This window comes from Amia ocellicauda, chromosome 9 (assembly GCF_036373705.1).
Source record: "Amia ocellicauda isolate fAmiCal2 chromosome 9, fAmiCal2.hap1, whole genome shotgun sequence".
NCBI classification, from domain to species: Eukaryota; Metazoa; Chordata; class Actinopteri; order Amiiformes; family Amiidae; genus Amia; species Amia ocellicauda.
This window is the reverse complement of record NC_089858.1, coordinates 30,642,675-30,665,290: the sequence shown is the minus strand read 5'-3', so window position 1 is coordinate 30,665,290 and position 22,616 is coordinate 30,642,675. Positions and strand designations below refer to the sequence as shown.

At 34.4% G+C, this 22,616-nt stretch overlaps 1 protein-coding gene across 1 annotated transcript in view; it reads right to left on the bottom strand.

Moving 5' to 3' along the window:
• The window catches only part of LOC136759176 (transcription factor Maf), a 152,813-nt gene that overhangs the window by 116,368 nt on the left and 13,829 nt on the right, over positions 1 to 22,616 (bottom strand). Inside the window, exon 2 of the mRNA XM_066714057.1 lies at positions 18,287 to 18,355. Coding sequence (XP_066570154.1) covers positions 18,328 to 18,355 — 28 coding nt within the window. The 3' untranslated portion in view covers positions 18,287 to 18,327. The remainder of the gene's footprint in view (positions 1 to 18,286; positions 18,356 to 22,616) is intronic.

The window sequence follows — 22,616 nt, the reverse complement described above, 5'->3', positions numbered from 1 at the left end:
ATCTCATCTCTCTTCAATTCTGTATTTTTTTCCCTTCCTGTCATCATGCATTTTTAATCAGGCACATAAAAACAAAAAGCCATTGCTCAGGATCTATACCTTATGCAATGCAAGGTATGGATGGTTGAGGAAAGTGATAGTCCAGCATCAAGCCAGCTTTAGGTCAAGTATGAAGCACTGGAATGCCCAACCATTCCTTTTATCTGTTCCTTGTGTTCTTTTAATCATTATCAAGAGCCTGATTCCTTATGCATACATTCCTCACATACTTTATATCATATCCTATGTGAGATTCCAGAAACGATTGCCAGATATCAACATATTATTAACATTCAGAAAGGCTCAGTTTCAAAATAATCAGCTTGACAAAATGTTATTTGTTTTCTTAATGTATTTTCAAAAGATAACAGTTCATTAATGTGTACGGAATAAATAAATAAAATAGAAATGAATATGCCAGATAAGAACATGACCATAAACTGATAAAATTGGGCTGGGTTGAATCTGCATAGGAAATGAAATATTAAATGGCATTGCTTTATTTATGAGGTCATAAATGGTATGGCCCCTTTCTTATTTTGACAACCTACTTATAGAAGGAAGCTTGTCCAATTCATTAAGCTGATGCTGGAATAGAAAAAAAAAAGTATGCATTCAAGGTGAAATCTTTGTATGCCATAGCAGTATTTGCATATTCAGTAGCAAACACTTTGGGTGGATGAATAAATGTGAAATTTGCATGTCATGGAGGTTCTGATGAACAGTAAGCAAAGAACAACTCTCAAAATGTGAAGAAAAAAAATGCTTAGGTTATCCTTCATCTGTAATGTAACATCTGTAAATAAATGATTGATTGGCTTCTCTCTTTTAAGAATTTGACTGCGGTATTGTCGCTGCATGATATTTCCAAACAAAAGAAATCTGTCCTAAAGCCAGTAAACAAATAAATTATGTGTAAGTTATAAAAAGCAATTTCTTTAGTAAATTTCCTACCAGCATCCTCTCTTAAAATCCCTTTGCTGAACATCTGTCACTGTCAAGCAAGTTTTCTTTTCAACATCTGTTTTTAGACTGAAGAAACAGACACTATTCTGTGCTATTGGAGTTTGATTGTCAATCAAATAGTACATTCATGCTGTTACTGTAAGTTAGGACATATGAGGTTGGAGAGTGAGTGGGGCCTGTTAAGTATGGAAACAGAAAATTAAAGACACAATATTGTACACAGTCACGCACAGACATAGCATAGCAAGTGAGAACTGTACTGTAAATTCACAATTTAATAAAGTATATTAATACAATTGGTATTCTTAAGACTTTTCAAAAATCTCATTCACACACATAGTATATAAATACACGCATTTTAATTGTATGTCCTTATTCCCAAAAAAATAAATAAATAATGTATTAAAAAAATGCCAGAATTTGAATAAGTAGAAACAATTCCCTCCGTCAACTTCAGCTGCAAACTGTGTTAAACTAGCATAGCTTTACCTTTAGCAATCAAGCTTCAAATGTGCTTGACTCAGAACAACACTTATATTTATTTTATCCCCAAACCCCCAATGAATAGTTAACTTTGCACCTCAATTTTCAAGTTCTAGCCTAACATATTTAATTTTAGCTCTCCTGTAAAATCTGGCATTCAATCTAGAGTAACACATTAACCATATCACAACATGCATCTGTAATGCACACACACAAAAAAAAAAGTTGTTTACATATTTCTATTCCAATGCCAGAATTACAGATTAGAGACGGTAAGCCATATAAACTAGATTACTATTTATTTCCCATTTCCCCACTTTAAGGCCCTAGAATACCAAGGAAGCCATTGACATTGGAAAGCTTGAGTGATGCTATTAATCATGAAACTGCTATCGTTTAGTGTAACAATGTTCTGTACAGCTGTGGTGAATGCTATTCTTTGCCCTGAGGGTGTCATGAAAACTATGGATATCTATATTTACCAACATCAACCATGTGGTGCTGTGTAAAGTACTTGGTAGCAAAATACAAATGTATATATAATTTGTATCTATGTATTTATTGCAAGGGAATAATACCAGCATTGTTCAGGATGAGCAATTAATTTGAACCTGTCTTCTCCTCAAAGATTTGAAAGATCCCATACAATCCCCAACAGACAGAAGGGTTACTAAGGTGGAATAACTGTATTACAGATTTTGCGTGTAAAAGTCATGTCAAGAACTGGAGAATATAATGAGGGATAGCAGAGGTCCACTATCCAAGATCTGGATATTGTTTCCTTGCCTTAAAGCGAATGACATAGTGCAGGCCTGGGATTTGAGCAAGGCAGACTGGGCAGAGCATGGTAAATTGCCTTACATGAACAGTAGGGATTTGTTTTTTGGAGCAACAAGCTTTTTTCTATTTAAAAGCCATACATGTGGAGCTTCTTTTCTGCTAGTGTAAATCCATGAAGGTGCTGACTATCACTGTACCATAACCATCAAGCTAGTCTGTGTTAAACATTTAAAAAACACAGTCTAGTTTTTATGTTTTATTTGTTGGGGGGTGTTATATGCCTTTGCAGGCTACTGACCCCTTTGTTGAGTTAATGTCAAGCATTAGAAATCAAATCATAATTATGAGTGTGAACAAATTATACTGATATAATAATGGAGCAACAGCCTGCTTAGTATCAGAGTAACTGGCATGGCTATAATGTGTATTGTATCTATTTGTTAGACATATATCCTGTTTTTTGACTACTTATGTTTATAACCAAAGGGCTAATATTTGGTTAAATAGTCCTTTCCCTGAAATTACGTTGGCACGATTAATCTTTTTGTAACATATTCCAAATTAATTTGATCAAACTGACCTGTTTATAGCGACAATCCATGCTGGCATATTATTTTAATGTACCAATATATATTTGTTCTATATGTTTAACTGCAGGAAGACAGTTTAGTCTAGACTCCTTAAGCATGAAGCAGACGTGCTAAATCCCTGACACTGCGTTTGCAATATATTTATTTGAACTATTCTTACTACTCCCTTAAATACACAGTGCTGGCTTTGCCCAGTGAGAAGCTCCCTTCCAAATGCAGCCGTCATAAATTGAGGAAAATTACATATGTAAAGACACGCTCGTTATTGCCCATATGGAGAATCCATTGAGCATTGAAGCCAGAGGAGATTTTATCTGTTGTGCTCACAAAGAAGATAAAGATCAGTGTTCAGAAGACCCAATTTATCATTATTACTACAATAAGTGTCACAGATACTATATACATGATACTTGAGCATTTCACTGAATCTAGGAAGGTATTAATCTTGTTTTGTTTTCATTTTTAAAAGTTTTTTATATATATTTTCCTGTTTTCAACATTCTGGTTTCATATTATCTTTGGAGAAATCATCTATTTATTACTTTTGATTCATAATTGAATTCTGTTTTCTTATTTTAGAGAATACAAAGTCTCACTCTTGATGGAATCAGTTTAATATGATCTTCATTACTGATTAATAGTGGGTGTTCTGCCCATTGTGGAAATAAATGTATAGTAGTTCAGGAAATTATCAAAAGTAATTTGCTAAACTCATATTTAGTTTCACTAGAGAAATACAATATGTTCAAGACATAATTAAAGAATATTGTGAGTATTTTGGTAAACAATGCAGATGTATACACATCATAATCCATCTTTTGACTTCTGTTGATAAGGCAAGCTAGACGTATAAAACAAAAATAATATACTTTTTGTAAAAGTGATTCTTTTAAAAATAGAATTCATTAACAGAAGTCGCTTATTTAAATTCTTAACACATTTAGAATACTCAGTTATACTCAGATGTATTTTCTCTTAGAATTGATATTGATTCTAAACAACTTCAGTTCTGCTACAAATATATAAAACTAATAATAAAAATCTACAACATTATTTTCACATTTATTGTAAAATAATGTATAAAATGTATTTTTTTTATTGTATAAAGTTTATACCACTTTTGCTGCTTGATACCTAATTTATTTTCTACCAAGTCTTGACAGTGCTAGGAATCCCTATCATCTGGAATCAGAAAGCACCCGGGATAGTGGAAACAGAAGCAGTGTCTGATTTAGCCCAAACCACAGTCTATCCATGCCTGCTGCCTGGCTGTGCATGCATAGCCCTCTTCCAGGGCATGTCAAAACTAAGGCTTTTGTCAAAGTAGGTGTGATTTTGAAGTCAGACGCACTCTAACCATCCATCCAGATACTGCATGCTTTTTTCACCACAAAAGCACCTTCACCTCATGCTGCCCTCTTTCCTGTCTCTACAGAAAGCAGAAACTCTCTTGTTCACTGCAGACTTAGGTTTTTATTTGAGATGACCAATAGAAAAAACATAAAGATTAAAATCAATACATTTTAGTAAAAAAAAAGCAGGTCCTAAAAGCCTTAATAAAAGAAGTGTTATTATAGTAATGAAGACCATTTGAGATCATTGTTTCTTGTCTTTCTTTACGAGAGGATATCTTCATAAGCAGGTGATTTACAAAGCTTAAAATCTCAAAAGGACAAAACAATTGGTAGATGAGATGTATTGCTGCCATTTTAATGCAGATTTTTCCCATCCACATATCTGCCCTTTGTAAGCAGTCATAACAGCACATACTCTAGGCATGCTGCTTCACAACGTATAAAGTGCATCGGTATGTAGTTGTGTTTGTTCTGTTCAAATCATCTCCCAGAGATGATTTATGCTAGATACACTCCTCTTTAAAGCTCGTCCCATAGCATTTAAATGGAACAGGAAATGTGAGTGGCCATAGCAATGGCTGTTGTTCATCTTTTAGATGTTTTTTGTTTTGTTTTACTGTAGGCAATACACAATCTTTCTTTTATTCTCACGGTCTTTATCCTCTTGGGCCTGCAAAAATCAAACATTGTTACCCATTCAAGGTATTTGAGATGGTATCCTAATTCTGCAAGACATCTCTTTTGTGCTTCCTTTAAAATTTAGAGATTTTATTTAAAACTGAATTCAGCAGCAAATTCAGTGCTGGATTAGAGTGTAATAGCCTTGCTTTCCATTTAAGTTGTCTTCCTCTTTCTGCCTTGGACACTTGTATTTGTGTAGATCAGATATTTACATGGCTCTATTGTACCACATAGTTTTGCTATGTGTCTTCAGCCTTCTGACTGAAATTTAATATTTTCTACAAGTAGTAAACATTTTTAATCTTACCAAGTCAACGGTTTAGAAACACACCCTCTATTACATTTCAGCAATTTAGAAATGGATAGTAAACTGGTTAAGTATAGATGTGCCTTCTTTTTAGTTGTGTAATTTTTTTCTCTAAACTTCTATACATTTTAAACTTTCCTTCCAACAAAAAAATTAAAGACTGAAATCTACTGCATTGTTCATGTTATCAAAAGGCCTTGAGCTTCTTTTAGTGCATATTGCCAACATGTGTTGTTTTCACTGGGATTGCTGAAAGCATGGCAATTACTGACTGCGTCCATTCGTTCATTAGTGAAATTATTGCTGAAACTACCTCACACAATTTCTGTAGGCTTCTACTATTCAAAGCCATAGGAAGTGCTCAAATGGGGAAAGGGGTGAGGGGAAATATTTAAAATATGGATTTGATAGTTGTGACTAAAGGGACTTGGAATGGGTAAGCATCTGGTAAATTGTCAAATAGTCACTGGCAGCTTTGTTAAGCTCTAACATTTGACCACAATATTATTGTTTAATTAAGGTCAGTCTATTTCAATACTTGTGGCTCTGTGCAGCAGATGTAAACCAAGACTGCTATGGCAAAGGCAAAGAGCTTTGGAGGGAGGGTTGTTCTGTGAGTGAGTGTAAATCCTTCTTCTTAGTACTCTGGTTTGGACCCAGACTGAAGAACAGCTCAACAGATCAGGGGCTCTGTGTTGTGGTTTGGGGCTCCAATTGAAGTCAGAAGAGGGCTTTGGAGTGGAGAGAAGGTTTTGTCATGTCACAGCTATGCACCCTTAAAAAACACATGCAGAGAATTTACTCCTCTGGCTCTGCATCCTTTCTTCTGTGCCCATGCAAATAAGAGATAAGTTTTTACCTCCATTAGCTAAATTATTCATGATATGTATGTATATATATTTACTAATAAATAAAATATTTAATTTAAGTGGGTCTTACTTAGTTTTGGCGGAGTCTCTCATTGTACTAATGAGATTTGGATTTCAGCAGCTTATTCAGCTTTTTAATTTACTTAAAGTGTATTGTTGCTGGTATTAATAGAGGAAACTATAGCTTAATACTGAAATTGTAGTACAGGAGTGAAACTGTAATACTAGTAGCTATACCCAAAAGTAATGTCAATAAATGGTCACATTAAAAAATATTCACACAACTGCAAAACAGCATCAGCAGAATATAAGAAGTAATTTTTAAAATCTCATTGGGTCACTAAATATTTTCAAAGGTTTTATGTAAAATGTATCATATACCACTCTGCACTTTCAAGAATATAAATTAAGGTATTTGGTTGCACACATCTGGTTGTAGAAATTACTTGGTGACAAACCTCTTGTTGTGCCTCATGCTGATTATTTTAATTTAAAATAAATTAATGCGATTAGCTCTTTGGACGGACATACACAAAAATAATCTACATAAGCAAGATACATATTAAATAGAGGTATATACATTGAAATGGAACTTTGAAATATTAATTGGAAAAAATACATGTTTCGGCTTTGGAAACAAGAGTTGCTTTATATTTATCCCTTTGTTTATAAAGATATGAGAAGAAACATTTAACAAGACATTCATTTCTACATTGGGAACAACAAAAAGATAGACAGAGCTACTAGAAACAAATGAGTCAACAGACTAAAGAACAGTTTAACCCAAAGACACAATCCACTGTACAGCAGACGAAGGTGTATTTTAATGCAAAGGACCATTATGCATTTGAGTTATTAAAAATATATATGAGTGTGCACAGAACATTAACTATAGGCTATATGTAACATGCACTTAGACATAAAGCTGGAGATGGTGTGGAAATAATCCTTTAATGTACAACAATAACTCTACATACTTCATTCTTCAAACCCCTAGAGTGTTTATAAATTGCTATAACATACAGTATGATACATATAGGTAATCTCATGGTCTTTGTTCATACTGTAGTATGAAAGACAAATAACCCCCTGAAAATATAAAGGCCTGTTCGATATTCATGGTTCACACATTTCATTGCCCATGCTTTCTGTCTGTAACATGCATCAGTAACACAATAATATCACTGAGCGAATCAAAACAAAAAATATCTAAACAGCAGCAAACACAAACATGTAATTCTATGAGCAGGGAAATAAGATAGTGGTGAAATACCATGTGCTCATTTTTTATTTATTTTTTAGTTCCCTCAGAGAACTAAAAATTAATGTCAGCAAGCAGAAAATAGACAGCAAACCTAAAATTCAGCACATTCCTGGTAGTGAAGTTATTTATCAAGCTAACAAGGAAGGGAATCTTCTAGTTACAACAAGGAGCCCAGGAAATATGTGCCATTAAATTCTAGCTTTAGGTTTCCATGCTGGTAAATAAAACTGCGACTGTCAGGCTTCACGTATAAATATTTGTGCCTCTGTGAGATGGATGCAATGCTCTTTTCAGAACCATTTATTTACCAGATTGCCTGCTGTAGATTAACTGGTGCTGTATAGTTATGGGTACACTGGCTGTGTTTGGGCTTTCTTTAAACTCTCCAAGACATTTGGAAAATTGATAGTCTGACCAGGTTGCACATAGTTTCCCTAGGTATTGAAGGTATTTTCATGAACTGTTTTTTTTACATTATTAAGGAAATGCATATGTGTGTGTGTACGTGTGCATGAATCCGTGTGTGTGAGTGTATATATACAATAGTTGTTACAGCTCAACAACTATTTTGGTTGATTTAAGGTTTTGAAAGACTACTTTAGTTAATAGCTAAGTTTGTGTCTTTAATGGATTCAAATTTCCTTTTACTTTAAGTGGTGCTAAGTATACTTTGGCGCAGAGTGCTTGTTAAATCTGCAAATTATGCATTCACTTTGGAAAAGGTGGTTTGCCTGCAGTCCATTTTCTGTTCGCAGGCTAGTCATTGCAATGGTCATCTCATGCTATGTCATAGGACTGAAATATAATAAAAGGCAAACAGTATACCCAAAAGCTTCAGCATACAGTTTGGCTTGATTATTTAATTGCAATGCTGGTGGCATGTGCCAATGGCAATTATCCCTTTGGCTAAGCCAGTCAATGTATTGACTTTGTTGTTTGGCATAACACCTTAGGAATATAAAGACTTTTACTGTTAGGTAAAATACTTTAATTTAGGTTTAAGTTTAATTAGACACACAGAATAATAGTAATAAGCAAATCACATAGGCAGTGGTGGTAGTGAGAAGCACCTAGACTACAGGATAGGCCTTTGGCAAAACGCAAGGTATTTCTGGGAGAATAAATTATTCCAAATTGTTGCTAATCAGCAAGGCACATTTAAATATCCAGCCTAGCATTTGTGCGGAGATTTAAAAATAAAGAATACATTTAAAAAAATCACCTGGAGTCGTTTTTTTCACAGAATGTAATAGACTCTGTGATAACCTGTATTCAATGCCTGTGTCACGGGTATCACCCTCCAGTACAGGGATAGTATAAATCTAAATATCAAGCAGTACAATTATGATGACAAAGCATTCAGACAATAACTATTTTTTCACAGTGGCAAAGGCCATGCAGATTGTGAGGACTGAAAGAAATATGGGTCATTTGAGTTCTTAAATATCTATTTGGTGAATTAATTAGTATGTTCCAAAAATGTTCCAAAGATATTTCCATCTGTTATAACTTTAACAGCCAACACAGGGGCCTTCCTATTTCAGGCAGTTTAAACCTTGGTGCTTCCCATTACAGACTATAATATCATCAACAGCTATTGGGAGATCTGATACAAGCACCCTTCTTAAACAACATGGCCCACACACTTATTTTACACATCAACAACAAAGACCTTAGACCTAAATGATTCACTACTCAGTTACTGCCTGAATCCTAAGCTTTCAAGCCCAGAAAAAAAAAGCTAATGCTTAAATTTCTGTAACATCAAAATAATTAGTAAAGCGGAATGACTGGTTCTCTAAACTCATATGCCGAAGGCTGAATTAGAGAATCCTTGAGGACTGAATTCAAACCTAATTTCAAAAGCTCATTATTTTCAATGCCTTGGAGAAACAGCAGAAAAAAAGCCCCTGTACTCAACCTCCTCCTCTCTACCCCACAGTCCCCCACACTGTATTTAAATAATTACATAAACTTTGATAGCATTATTACTGTTCTTTGAACATTCCCATGGAGAGATACACAGAATAGACACAAGTGAAGATTTTTTCTCCTTTTACTCACAAAAGGTTAGCGCTAACTGAAAACTACAGGTGCAGGCCTGAGCAAACATGATCATCCTTTTAATTCTCTGCCTTTGCTAACAGGGAATAAATAAATAAAAAAAATTATAATTTCATTATTTTGAACTCAATTCCTAAAATTACTTACCTTAGCATATTAAATTTAGCATTTAATTGTGAAAAAACTACAAATTTGAATTTCCTAATATCACGTCAAAACCTCTTCATGTCTTTCCCCACCTCGCCTCACTCTTTTCCTTCATCTTTTCACTTGTTCTGATAAAGTTGCAGGACATTCTGGCAGAGTATTAATGAGATATGAATGCTTATGCTCATTGGCAGGAACAAGGGACTGCACCTAGGGCTAATCCTGCAATTTAACAAATATATGAAAGTGGGGTGCTAGGTCTTCTACCTCATACCAGAGCATGAGTCAACTGATACTGGAGTAGATGTTCTAGAAACAGAAAAAGCCTTTGGATGCAAAATCCTTTAATCTCTGATTTCTGGCAACTAACCCTACTTCTGTAGCAACACCCTTATTTTGAATAAAGGCCTGTTGATTAAGACCGGGTTTTATATCTTATTGGCTTGGAGTGGCTGTTAATTTAACCCATGTGTTTGGTCCCTTTTAATTTTCTTCCTCTTTTAATTTACAATACATAATCGAGCAAGGGCGCAAATGTTGCATAGAGAATTCAGTAAGCCTGTGGTTTATGTAAGTCGAATTTATGAGGAGTATGCTTCGCCCAATGCGAAAAGAAGGGCTTGCAAAATGTTGATGGAATGTCTGCGTGTTTGATTAAGCCTTAGCAGAGCTGTTTCAATTGAGAGAAGGCATTTCATTAATTTACTCACTGCTTGAAATACACTCACACACACACACAACTGCAGGTTGAAGAAAGCTCTTGTGTGTAATGAGGAGGCTAACATCAGTGTCTCTTTGTTATTTCTCTTGCTGGAGCCTTACATCAAGCCTGAAAGCACAAATTGGTCTCTTTAAAGAAAACAGCAGTCATCGTGCTGTTAATTGAGTAAATGAACAGAATTCCACTTGCTAGTGGGTCTTCAACTAGGACAGTGAATTTAATTTATGGAAATGGTGTACTGTATGCTGTAAATGGGTATTTATATTTTTAACCTTACAGCTACACAAGTGTATCTCGAATCTGGCATTTCCCTCACACTAAATATAATGTACTCCAATGTATCTCCGATTCCTGGCTTCCAAGAAGGTTAATGGAAAATAACTAAATAAAGACCAAAATCAAGACTCCCCTGTAAACCAAGGGCCTGGTTAAAACAAAAAAATGTTCTCTCTGTGAAATGTTTGTAGAAGCACTAGCAGCATTACTGCACATGGATTTTGTAGAGCTAAACATTTGTGGTATGAAATCTAAAAAGATCTGCGATGCCAAAGGAGCTTCTCGCAGATCTCATTTCACACAACGATGCCGTGGGAGTGGTCATATTCCAGAAAACATCTTGCAAATGCATTCGCAGCTCCTCTTGTTTTAGACAACTTCAAAGTAGAAAAAAAAGCACTTCTAGCAAATACAAATTTTACATAGGCATATATGCACATACACCTGTGCCTTGTGTGTGCAGTGAAAACATAGAATGCTTATAGTAACTGAAGTTAATTTGTACACTACACCTAACAAATTAGATGTGGCTCTCAACATCCATACACACTAAATGTACCCTGCACAGGGAATAAATGGCATGGCATTTGATATGAATTTAGTTTTGGAAACAATTTTCCAATTTAATGTATTAATTGTTTCATTTATTCTTTTGCTTTGTTTTTATGCTATCAATTTATCTGTTTCTTTTACCGATTAATTTGTGTATTCAACTCATTTATTCACTTAGCCTATACTTTTGTTAATTTTACTGCTACTGTGCTACTATGATTTATTACAGTGATGTTTTTGTTTGATTGCTTCTTTTAAGAAAGATTATCATATAATCAAGAACCATTTTTGAAACAAAAGACAGCAGATTTAATTTTGTATTTATATTTAAAGTATGTAACAGAATATGTGGGCTGTGTTCCTTCAGTTTTAAACAGAATAAATGCAGACTCACCAGTGAACAAACTCTGCTTATTTCAGACAATGTATATCCAACAGAATGACAATTTTAATTCACACCCATGTGTATCAGTTTATTAGGTGCATGTTACATCCAGGTACCACTCAGCAATTCATCTAAGCAATTAATGCTCATAGTTTAATACCATACAACCACGTAAAGTAATGCAGTCACCCACACTCAACAATCTAATGTAAACCAGCAAAAGTGTATTCTAATTTGATGCATTGATATACATACAGGAGGTTTGCCCCATATTCTAAAACAAATCCATTCCTACAGAGAGAAAAGTGGGGCATTACTTTCTTGGAGACCAGCTGTGAGTGAAGGCAACATCTAAGAAAAACAGTAATAGAAGATTTGTAGTGACACATTATTTATAAATGCAACTATTGAAACAACAGTAATCAATCGCATACATTTCAACCTGTTCAATACCGCAAATGAGCAGTGTAAATCAAATACAAAACATGGTTTTACATCACAATACCATAGTTTGACTTTCTTCCAGGGTGGCAAAGACATTTTAATATTAATTGATATTCATATTAATGCCACATCTGGCTCTCCACAGGTAAAATAAAAACCTTTGACCTCTCAACACAAAATTAAATAAATGTATTCAATTATTATTAGACTGAGCATTTCCAATCAAATGGGATGCAAAAATGCTAAAAAGTTCTATAAAAATATAGGTCATTGCAGGATAATCCTTTTTAAAATTATTTTATTGTGAATTACTGTATTTTATAATATCCTCAAAACAAAAACCATGGATAGTGGACTCAAGTGTTTTTTGCATAGCTTGGTGTGCACAGCTTGTTGATTGGCTTGACTGTGGTAAACTCTGGCAACACTTCACCACTCTGCATAACCAGAGTACATACACACTGCAGATTGCCCATAGGTCGCATATATTAACACACCCTCACATTTGTAAAAAAACAGAGCTGAGAAGTGCCATACATAATGCAACCAATAAAGCCATTAACCATTTCTGAAAAGCGTAGCTAAGCAACACATGCTGGAATACGTGTTTCTATTTAGTACGGTCATCTAAAAATATATGTACAGAGTTACATATTATACTTACAGTAATTTGAAACCATGTTATTCTGTAATTCAATTAAATAAATATTGTTTACTTAACTGCACTTATATCAAGTGATTGATTTCTGTGGGTTGGCAGTCAAAAGTTTGCACTGCCCCTATCTTTAATCAGGTATAAGCATTGTTTTTTTCTAGGTTGAATCAGCATTTGAAAAACTGTCAAAATATATGAATGCTAAATAAATAGTATTAAATATTAATAAACAATATTTATTAAACTTAAATGATATGTAGATATATATATACACACACACACATTATAATGTGTGTGTGTGTATATATACCCCTACATATATAGGCAAAAGCATTTACACCCTTCATTTAAGTTTAATAAATATTGTTTATTACTATTTAATACTATTTATTTATCATACGTGTTTGGAATACGAGAAACGTTTGGTTTATATATATATATATAAACCAAACGTTTCTCTTATCAATGATAAGCAGTTTCTTTGCCATCCCCTGCTGCTTTTTAAACAAATTTGACCTGCAGTTAGATTGCCTCATAGGCAGTGCTGCCTCCAAGGCAATTCAACAAGGAGGAAGACAGGCTTTTGTTGCTATAACATGCCTTGAAGCCTGATTTCAGTGTACTTATAAAACCCTACTTAGAAAATCTCAGTTGATAAATATGTCGATAACAATTGCACTTTCCATACTAAAACATTTATGTACAGTACTGTGCAAAAGTTTTAAGCAGGTGTGAAAAAATGCTGTAAAGTAAGAATACTTAGACACAGACATGTTAATAGATTATATTTATCAATTAACAAAATGCAAAGTGAGTGAACAGAAGAAAAATCTACATCAAATCAAATCAAAACACCCTTTTCCTTCAAAACAGCATCAATTCTTCTAGGTACACTTGCACACAGTTTTTGAAGGAACTTGTCAGGTAGGTTGGCCCAAACATCTTGGAGAACTAACCACAGTTCTTCTGTGGATTTAGGCAGCCTCAGTTGCTGCTCTCTCTTCATGTAATCCCAGACAGACTCGATGATGTTAAGATAAGGGCTCTGTGGGGGCCATACCATCACTTCCAGGACTCCTTGTCCTTCTTTACACTGAAGATTGTTCTTAATGAGTTTCGCTGTATATTTGGGGTCGTTGTCATGCTGCAGAATAAATTTGGAGCCAATCAGATGCCTCCCTGATGGTACTGCATGATGGATAAGTATCTGACTGTACTTCTCAGCATTGAGGAGACCATTAATTCTGACCAAATCCTCAACTCCAGTAGCAGAAATGCAGCCCCAAACTTGCAAGGAACCTCCACCATGCTTCACTGTTGCCTGCAGACACTCATTCGTGTACCGCTCTCCGGCCCTTCGGTGAACAAACTGCTTTCCGTTACAGCCAAATATTTCAAATTTTGACTCATCAGTCCATTTTTCTGCACCCCAGTTCCTGTGTTTTCGTGCATAGTTGAGTCGCTTGGCCTTGTTGCCACGTTGGAGGTATGGCTTTTTGGCCGCAAGTCTTCCATGAAGGCCACTTCTGACCAGACTTCTCTGGACAGTAGATGGGTGTACCAGGGTCCCACTGTTTTCTGCCAATTCTGAGCTCATGGCACTGCTGACATCTTCCTATGTGTCTTTCATCTGCTGCAGTAAATTTCCTTGGACGACCACCGCGTCTACTGTCCTCAACGTTGCCCGTTTCTTTGTGCTTCACAAAAAGACCTTGCACAGCACATCTGGAAACCCCTGTCTGCCTGGGAGAGACCTTGCTGATGCAGTATAACTAGCTTGTGTCTTGTTGCTGTGCTCAGTCTTGCCATGGTGTATGACTTTTGACAGTAAACTGTCTTCAGCAGCCTCACCTTGTTAGCTGAGTTTGGCTGTTCCTCACCCAGTTTTATTCCTCCTACACAGCTGTTTCTGTTTCAGTTAATGATTGTGTTTCAACCTACATATTGAATTGATGATCATTAGCACCTGTTTGGTATAATATTGTTTAATTATACACCTGACTATATGCCTACAAAATCCCTGACTTTGTGCAAGTGTACCTAGAAGAACTGATGCTGTTTTGAAGGCAAAGGGTGGTCACACCAAATATGGATTTGATTTAGATTTTTCCTGTTTTGAGTTCAGAAGTTAGAGTGACTGATTTGTAGTGCTCAAAAGTGTACTGTACCTTAGCTTAAAAACTTCAGCACTGTTGTACTCTAATCTGAACCATGATGCACAAGTTTTAAGAATTGCATTTAATATGGAGAGCAGGTTTTTTGGGAGGTACTATTCTAAGTATGCAGTGTTTTAATCTACTTTACATCTCACTAACCAAAGCCTTTAAATCAACTGAAGCCTTTATTCGATCTGTGAAGATCGCTCTGTACCATTAGCAAGGGCTCACCCATTCCTCCCCTCACGTCCCTTCCGTCATATCTGTCAATCATTTCTAAAAGTGCAATTTGATGTTCAGTCCCTGTAGAAACCCGAGATCAAATACTGAAATCCAGCATAAACCGATGTGGACTGCACAGGGCAAGTTCAGGACACAGTTTCCCACAAGGGCAGTGAGATAAAATTGGGTACTTAGCATTTTTCATTTCAATCTCTTCACAGAGTATATCTTGTATGTGACAGGACTGCTTAACACTAAGGTATATCGCATGCATGTATTTGCATAAAATACAGGGTCTACATACGTATACATACATATTTCATTCAAATTATTGTGCAAAAACAAATGTGCAAATCACTGCAAATTATTCACTGTAAATGACATCTTCATTAGCAAACAACGAAGAGTGCTAAAATGTACAATAATGTATTATTTTGCTTCGTTATAAGCATGATTTAACATTTCCTGATACTTCCTTCCATATTACTCCCATTTTAATCTCAAGTGTAATGGAAAGGACTTCTATGTTAATGGAATAAAGTCTGACAAAAATAGCAACATTAAAAAAAAGAATCTCAAGAGATTGTGTTAAGGGCTTAAGCTTTTGACTTCTCTCATTTGGCTGGGTATTGTAAGCTTTATTTCGTACCAATGATTTGGTCAAATTCAAAAACAAATACAAATCAGAAAACATTCAGATATCCACTTACGTGAAACAAAAAGTCAGGATATATTAGTGTCTCCTTTTAATGTAGCAGATCTGCTTCCAGAGCAACAATAGGCCGGTTGGGTACAAACTAATAGACAACAGCTGTTTCTCATAGAAATAAGAAAAACAGAACAAGGCCTTGAAAAGCCCTGAAATAGAGGATAAAGTTATTTCCTTTTTTTGTAACTTCTGATGTGAAGCAGCTGTATGTTCACAGCCCAGGAATCTGAGCAGTTAAAGCACAGGGATGCACTGCAGAAGGTCACAGGCTAATGTAACTGAAAGTCTGCCCCGACCACGAGTGATTCTGCAGTACACAATAGAAGAAACATACAGCACTGGGATGTGGCACTGTCTGAGCGCACAGTCCCTGTGAGTGCTGAGGCTGCAGCAGCCAGCACCTGCAAAGCCACTTGTTACTCCTAAATACAGTAACATTTTAAATCCAAACACATCTTCTATACGGGATAGATTTAATATTATTATTATTATTATTATTATTATTATTATTATTATTAATACATTTAAGCAAAGTATACTCTGGAAAATTACCCATCACGAGTGTAATACTGCATCCACTGTCTCTAATATTTCATAAGCATGTCCAGCATTGAAGACATTTCTGATTTTCAAGTATTTTTGTTATATTTGGCTGTCATCTGCTTATCTATATGAAAATGTCAATTCTCTAAAAAAATATAAAAACGTTTTCTTTTTCTAGTCTTCTTCAAAACCATGATAGTGAGTGAACATGTATTATTATTACTACTACTACTAAGTTAATGCCTGTATCTAAAGCAACTGAAATAATTTAGTTTGTATGTTTTTAACACCAACACACAACTTACTCAACTGTACATACACAACACTTCACATTATGTTATTGAAAATAAAACTGCAATGCAGTTCACCAAACCACATTCATTATTTTTGCTTTACCAATGTTACCCTTTATGAAATGTGTTATAATCTGTTAAAGTAAATCCAAATAGTACTAGTGAATACCAGTAAAGGCTAGCATGATTGAGATATTATTGGCAGAGCTCACATATATGCCATACAATATAAAGACACATTAGATCATTTTAAAAGTCTCATTAAGGCTTTGCAAAAATTACCATAAGAGAGCACCCTCAGGGTAAGTTATACTACCTGTTAATTTTCAAGTACCAACTAAAACATTCTAATTCTTGATGCAAACCATGTACAACATTTTGAGCTTGGATATCTGAAAAATATATTTTAATTAAATGTATATTTTCTATCTTGAATGCTGTTTTATATCTGCCAAGTTAAATGTGTGATAACACTCTAATCTATTTAAACGTAAAAATTAATTTATAACATAAAAAAAAATCATTAAAAATAAAATACTCTCTTCACCACCGAATATGGTGATTTAAGACCCCATTCATGCTTAAGGCCCATATATATCTCACACCACACTTATATAACTCTGGAGTTTCTTATTCCCATACAGCAACATGGGAATCATCAAATTATATATTTTGTTAAAACAAGTAATGTTCTTAAAACATGCAAGGTGTCACGGAATCAATAAGAAAAGAGTATGAGCTTGCTTAGTAACACCCACTGTTAAGGTTTGCTGGAGTTTAATGACTAATTAATCACACACCAATGATACTCATGTGCATTAACTTAAATATTCTTTGCAAAGGGCATCATAAATTAAGCAAAAATACACTGCATATTCCTAAATTAGACTGAATAAACAACCTTTTATAATTGGATAATCTGGATTATTGTCTTTGGTATAGTTAGTGTAATATAAAGGACATGGCACAGTTTATGAAGTTGGCATTTCCAAAAGCAGTCACCCAAACATCTCAGGGAAAACTGCATTCTTATACTTTATATCAGTGATCAATTTAGAAACTTTATTTCGATTTTCCTGTACATAGCCGACCTGTTCAGAACTGACCGCATCAATGGATCACTGAGATGGAGAAAAATCTTCCTATAAAAAGGTATTTCTATTGCACACAGAAAATGAGCAAACATTTAAATGGAAAGATCTCCATGAGAATGGCTTGTTTTGCATTGCAGTTTTCATGCATTCCTCAGAAAAACAGTATTTATCAGAATAGCTGTAGCTATATTACCTACTGGTCAAGCAACAATCAAAGTACATACCTTTGTATATGAAATAGGTGGAGTACATACTATTTACATTTTAAGAGACAAAAAATAGTTGCAAACTGAATAATATTGTTTGCATATATGGCATCTTAGGTATAGCACATTCATTGTACAAATCACAGCATTTAATGAAGTATTGCTTCATTCTACCAAAATGAATCAGATTGCAGGCAGGCAAGATTATGTGTTCTTGTAAAAGTATGGCTTTATTCCTGCAGTACCATTTAAATATACTTGAAAATATACAATTATATGAATCTATCTCTCTCTGCATATACATACACACAAGCATATATAATCATTATACATTAATTCCAAGTGTAAATACTTACTTATCATGTATAAATAAATAAATCATCTTTCCACTACAAACAATATGTCAGATTAAAGTTTGATTTAATACAACATAAAAGATCTATGTAATGCAATTTAGTAATGTGCTGAAAAATGTATAAATTTACCTCAGACTTCAAGGCCAAGGGCACTGGGTCATACATATCGGTCACAGATGTAGAAATTTTCTTGATGACCTAACATGGTAGATAATAAGGGCATAATCAAAACAAAACAAAGAGATAGCAGGTTATATTTGTGAACACACAAGACATGTATAAAATTAAGTATATAAGAAATGCACAAATTAGAAAAAAAATAAAACAATAGTAACAAAAAACATTAAACCAACAATGTGTGTCGGTATGTTCACCAACAACTGTGACAATGAAAACATTTGCTTGCAATAGTAAGATCCCATAAAGATGGTGGAATGTAAAATGATTATAAATCCATGTACAAATAAAGAATATACACATGTATCCTATTCATTATGAAAATGTAACATAAGTGTTGACATGAATTAAATATAGCACACCGCCAAAATACAGACATCTGCATATTCAAGAAAGAAGATTAAGAAGAGGATGGTATTCTTTGACAAGAAATTACACATATGAGGTAAGTTACTTTCTAAAACTGAAATTCTGTAGTACTTTAAAGGTTTTAACATTCACAAGCACAGTCTAATCTAACTTGTTTTGTAATGCAAAATTGTACGATTTGTTATGTACCATGCCATCTTTCCCAGTTCAGTAGTTATTTTATTTCATAAGTAGGCCTAATTATAAAATGGGGCCATACATTATATGAATACATTTTTTTTTTTAAAGCGTGTTAATTTACAAAATACATGTGCAAACTGAATAAATATTAGTGTGTGGTTAAAACTATATGTAAAGTTGTAGTCTTCTACAAACAAATCTACAAATATATTTTCAGAGGTTTAAACACTGTTTCACTTCCACACATTCCAGGTGACTGAAGTTAACAGGGATGTGTAAACTTGTAACGATATGAATTTGTTGTGCTGTAGGGTTACTAATGTATATTTCCAGATTTTTCCAGACCCATATTCAATATAAACCATTAAAACACCCAAATGGTACAAAATACTTTTGTTAAAAGGAAAGTGAGTGGTGTGTATATATATATGTTATATAAATATTATTGAAGCTTAAATATAACGATAAATAAAATAACAGGCCTCTAACCACATTCGTATTTCTTCCCCTAATCGTATTTCAGAAGAGACACGCCCTCGTAATGATTGGGCCGTTACTTTGCAACTGAGACTCAGCTCTGATTGGATAGTACAAGCTGAGTGACAGGCTGAGCAAGACAAGTGTATCGAGTAACTTAGCACGTTTGTTTTGATTTTTACATATTCAAATATTAATAATACTAGATCAGATTTTGAGAAAATGCACAATTGAGTGTGTTGGGATTTATTTGGATGCTTTATTGTATTTCTATTAAAGTTTTGAAATGGATTTGTTAAAATGTGTGCTTTTGTTTTCATTCTTTGCTTATCACATCATCATTTGCTGTGTGAGGTACTCAAATACTACGACAAGATTTGCCCTGGTGCATCGTTCTTGTATTTCTAAGTTCTGTAATTTAGAAAAGAAGTTGAACGTTAGAAGGGTGCAGTGCAGCCTTGAACCAGCTTTAGACGCTAGGAAATTGGCAATGATTGCATTAATGAAAGATACTGGGTACGTATTTTATATATTTGAATGGTTGAGTTTCCAAAAATATCACTAGCCTATATGAACTGCAACAAATACAGAACATTGTATATGATTATATAATAATTATATATGTATTGGATTCATATTTCAGTCTATGATTCATCATACACGCTGTAATGGAATTCTCATCTTTAATTGAAACTCCAGAAGCCAGAATACATAAACGGTAGGTGATCTTAATCCTTATCAATTTACAAATGTTGTATTTGACTAAAAACCGGTGTTAACTGATCACCACTGTGGAAGGAATATGTGTGTCACAGATTGTGATCATAGGGAACATTGGATCTGTAAGAATTCAGTGAACTGGTCAACCTACACGCCTAGGAAGCTTATCTTCAAATAAAAGACACCCTGCTCTGCAAAACAGGCAACACACATCATATTTCAATGGTCAACTTGACAACGTGGTAGTTTTAAAGGATGAAGAATCAAACCAAGTCAGGTCAAACACAAATCTGCTATTGAGGGACTGGAACTGTAATTTACGATTCGTAGGTCAAAGTGTTGATTTGGTCAAGGCCTATGATGATTTCTTCTGTCCATAATGAAAAGGAAAAAAAAAAAAGTATTTTGATGACTTTTTGTTTATGGGCTTCTGTGCCATTTTTCAGAGTGACAGAACTGTAACATCTCAACATTAATTATTACATTATTAGTAACACTCTTCTGCAGCATTGATTTTTCTGGCAATCTGTATTTTTTGGTTTCCCTCAGCATACAGGGGTAACAAGAGTTTTTACAATGCACGGTTAACGTTAATGCTCATCTGCAGGTATGCATGCAATCTACGTATCTGCAAAGAACTGTGCGTTTTCTACTAACCTTTAACAGTTACATGATACAGTTTGGTTTTTACACATTAGTCAGTGCTGTGACATATTAAGTAGGGTATAACTCTTCCTTGCACAATGTTACAAAGGTAAACAAACTGCAGCAGCAATAGAACAGCTTATGCCATGTGGTAGGCAAAGGCCTCGACTAGTATCTGAGCAATCCAGTTAATGCTATGGTTAAAAAATAAGGGGATGTTAAAGCACCCTTTTAATACCATCATTTTTTGTTTTTGTAGTTATTACAAAATGTATTGTTCACAACTGAAACATTTTCAACATGTTAAATAAACATAGAACTGTTTTCCACTCAAAGGTATAATCTGCTCCTCTTAAAATTTGTTTATTTGTATTATTGTTATTTTAATATTTCAAGATAGGGAGGACTGGAGATTATCTTTAGGCAACATACGATAACACTGGTTATGAAAAGGTTAATGCATACAAAATTACAAAGTGCCGAGTTCCTGCAATTCCATCTGTTTACAGGGGTGTGATGCGCTCTTCAACAGTCTATCCAGCAAACCAAATAATGTTGTGGTACCATTATAAACAAAGTTGCACTTCCATTGTAATAGACCAATATGATGATGTGGCAAACACAGATTTTCTCAAAATAATTGATAATGCATCTTATGCAACCACATGGCCACATTTAAAGTTAATGCTGTGGAAACATTGCAAAACATTAGATGTCTGTTTTAACAACAGAAATATATATGCCCTGATGTCCAATGCAGAGTCCAGGGAATGCTTTTAAAGCATTGTAAAATAATGTTTAAAAATTATACTAACAACCACATGGTTTATGTTTTTGAATTGAATGAAATAATATTATATTTGTATATTTTGATTGATTAACCACACAAAGGATACATATCCCCAGGACTGTAAAAATGGAACAGTTCACAAAATAATGGGACCGTATCAATATGTCTATTTGGATTTTTAATTCTGAAAATGGACGAATGAAATGTACACACACTGTTACTATGCAGCAGTCAGTTACCATTAGAACATTTAGGAGGTGTTTAAATATTCAATATTCAACCTTTATATGTGTATGATGTTTCTGCAATGGTGTTATAACACAATACTTTGCAGAACCAAAATGCAACCTAAAACAAAACATTGCCAGAATCTACCATAGTGTGTTAGTTGGATGGCTCCTTCCCTGCCTCTTGCTATTATAATTGTTTGGCACTCATATACCCTGGTTACACAGATTTTAAGATGGCTGTAAGCAGGCTGAGGTCTGTGTTCAGCAGTGTAAACGCAACCAGTCAACCTTGAGCTGTCCTCTGGTTTAACCACCTCCAGAGATGGCTCAGAGCAGTCCTCACTGCAATGTGAACTGCAAACTGACCTTAGGAAGGCTAATCTAAGAGACCTGTAAATAGGCAACACAACCATTGTCATACACTCACATAAGAAAAAGGAATTGGCATCAATAACAAATGAGTAATATTTCATTCTATATTCACACTCATGCTTTCTAAACCAATAAAATATTAAATGTATTTGTGCAGTTTTAACATCCATATAGTTCTGTACAAATACTATTTGAAAAGCTATGTGTCTATAAAAAAAAGCTAAGTGTCTTACTGTTGTTTCTTACTACAATCGACTAACTTGTTAATTGTTTTCACACTTTACATTAATTCCAGTACCAACATATTAATGTTCAATAACAGAGGAAATATTAATATAGCTCATTATTATTTTACCATAACAATGACCACATCATTTCTATCCTTGATTGTTTTTTTTTATGTGATGCTGTTAATAAACAAATCTTTGAAATAAAAGGTTCTGGTAATGTATATATTTTTAATTAGCTTTGACCAGCTAGAAAAAAGGGAAGGGAAAAA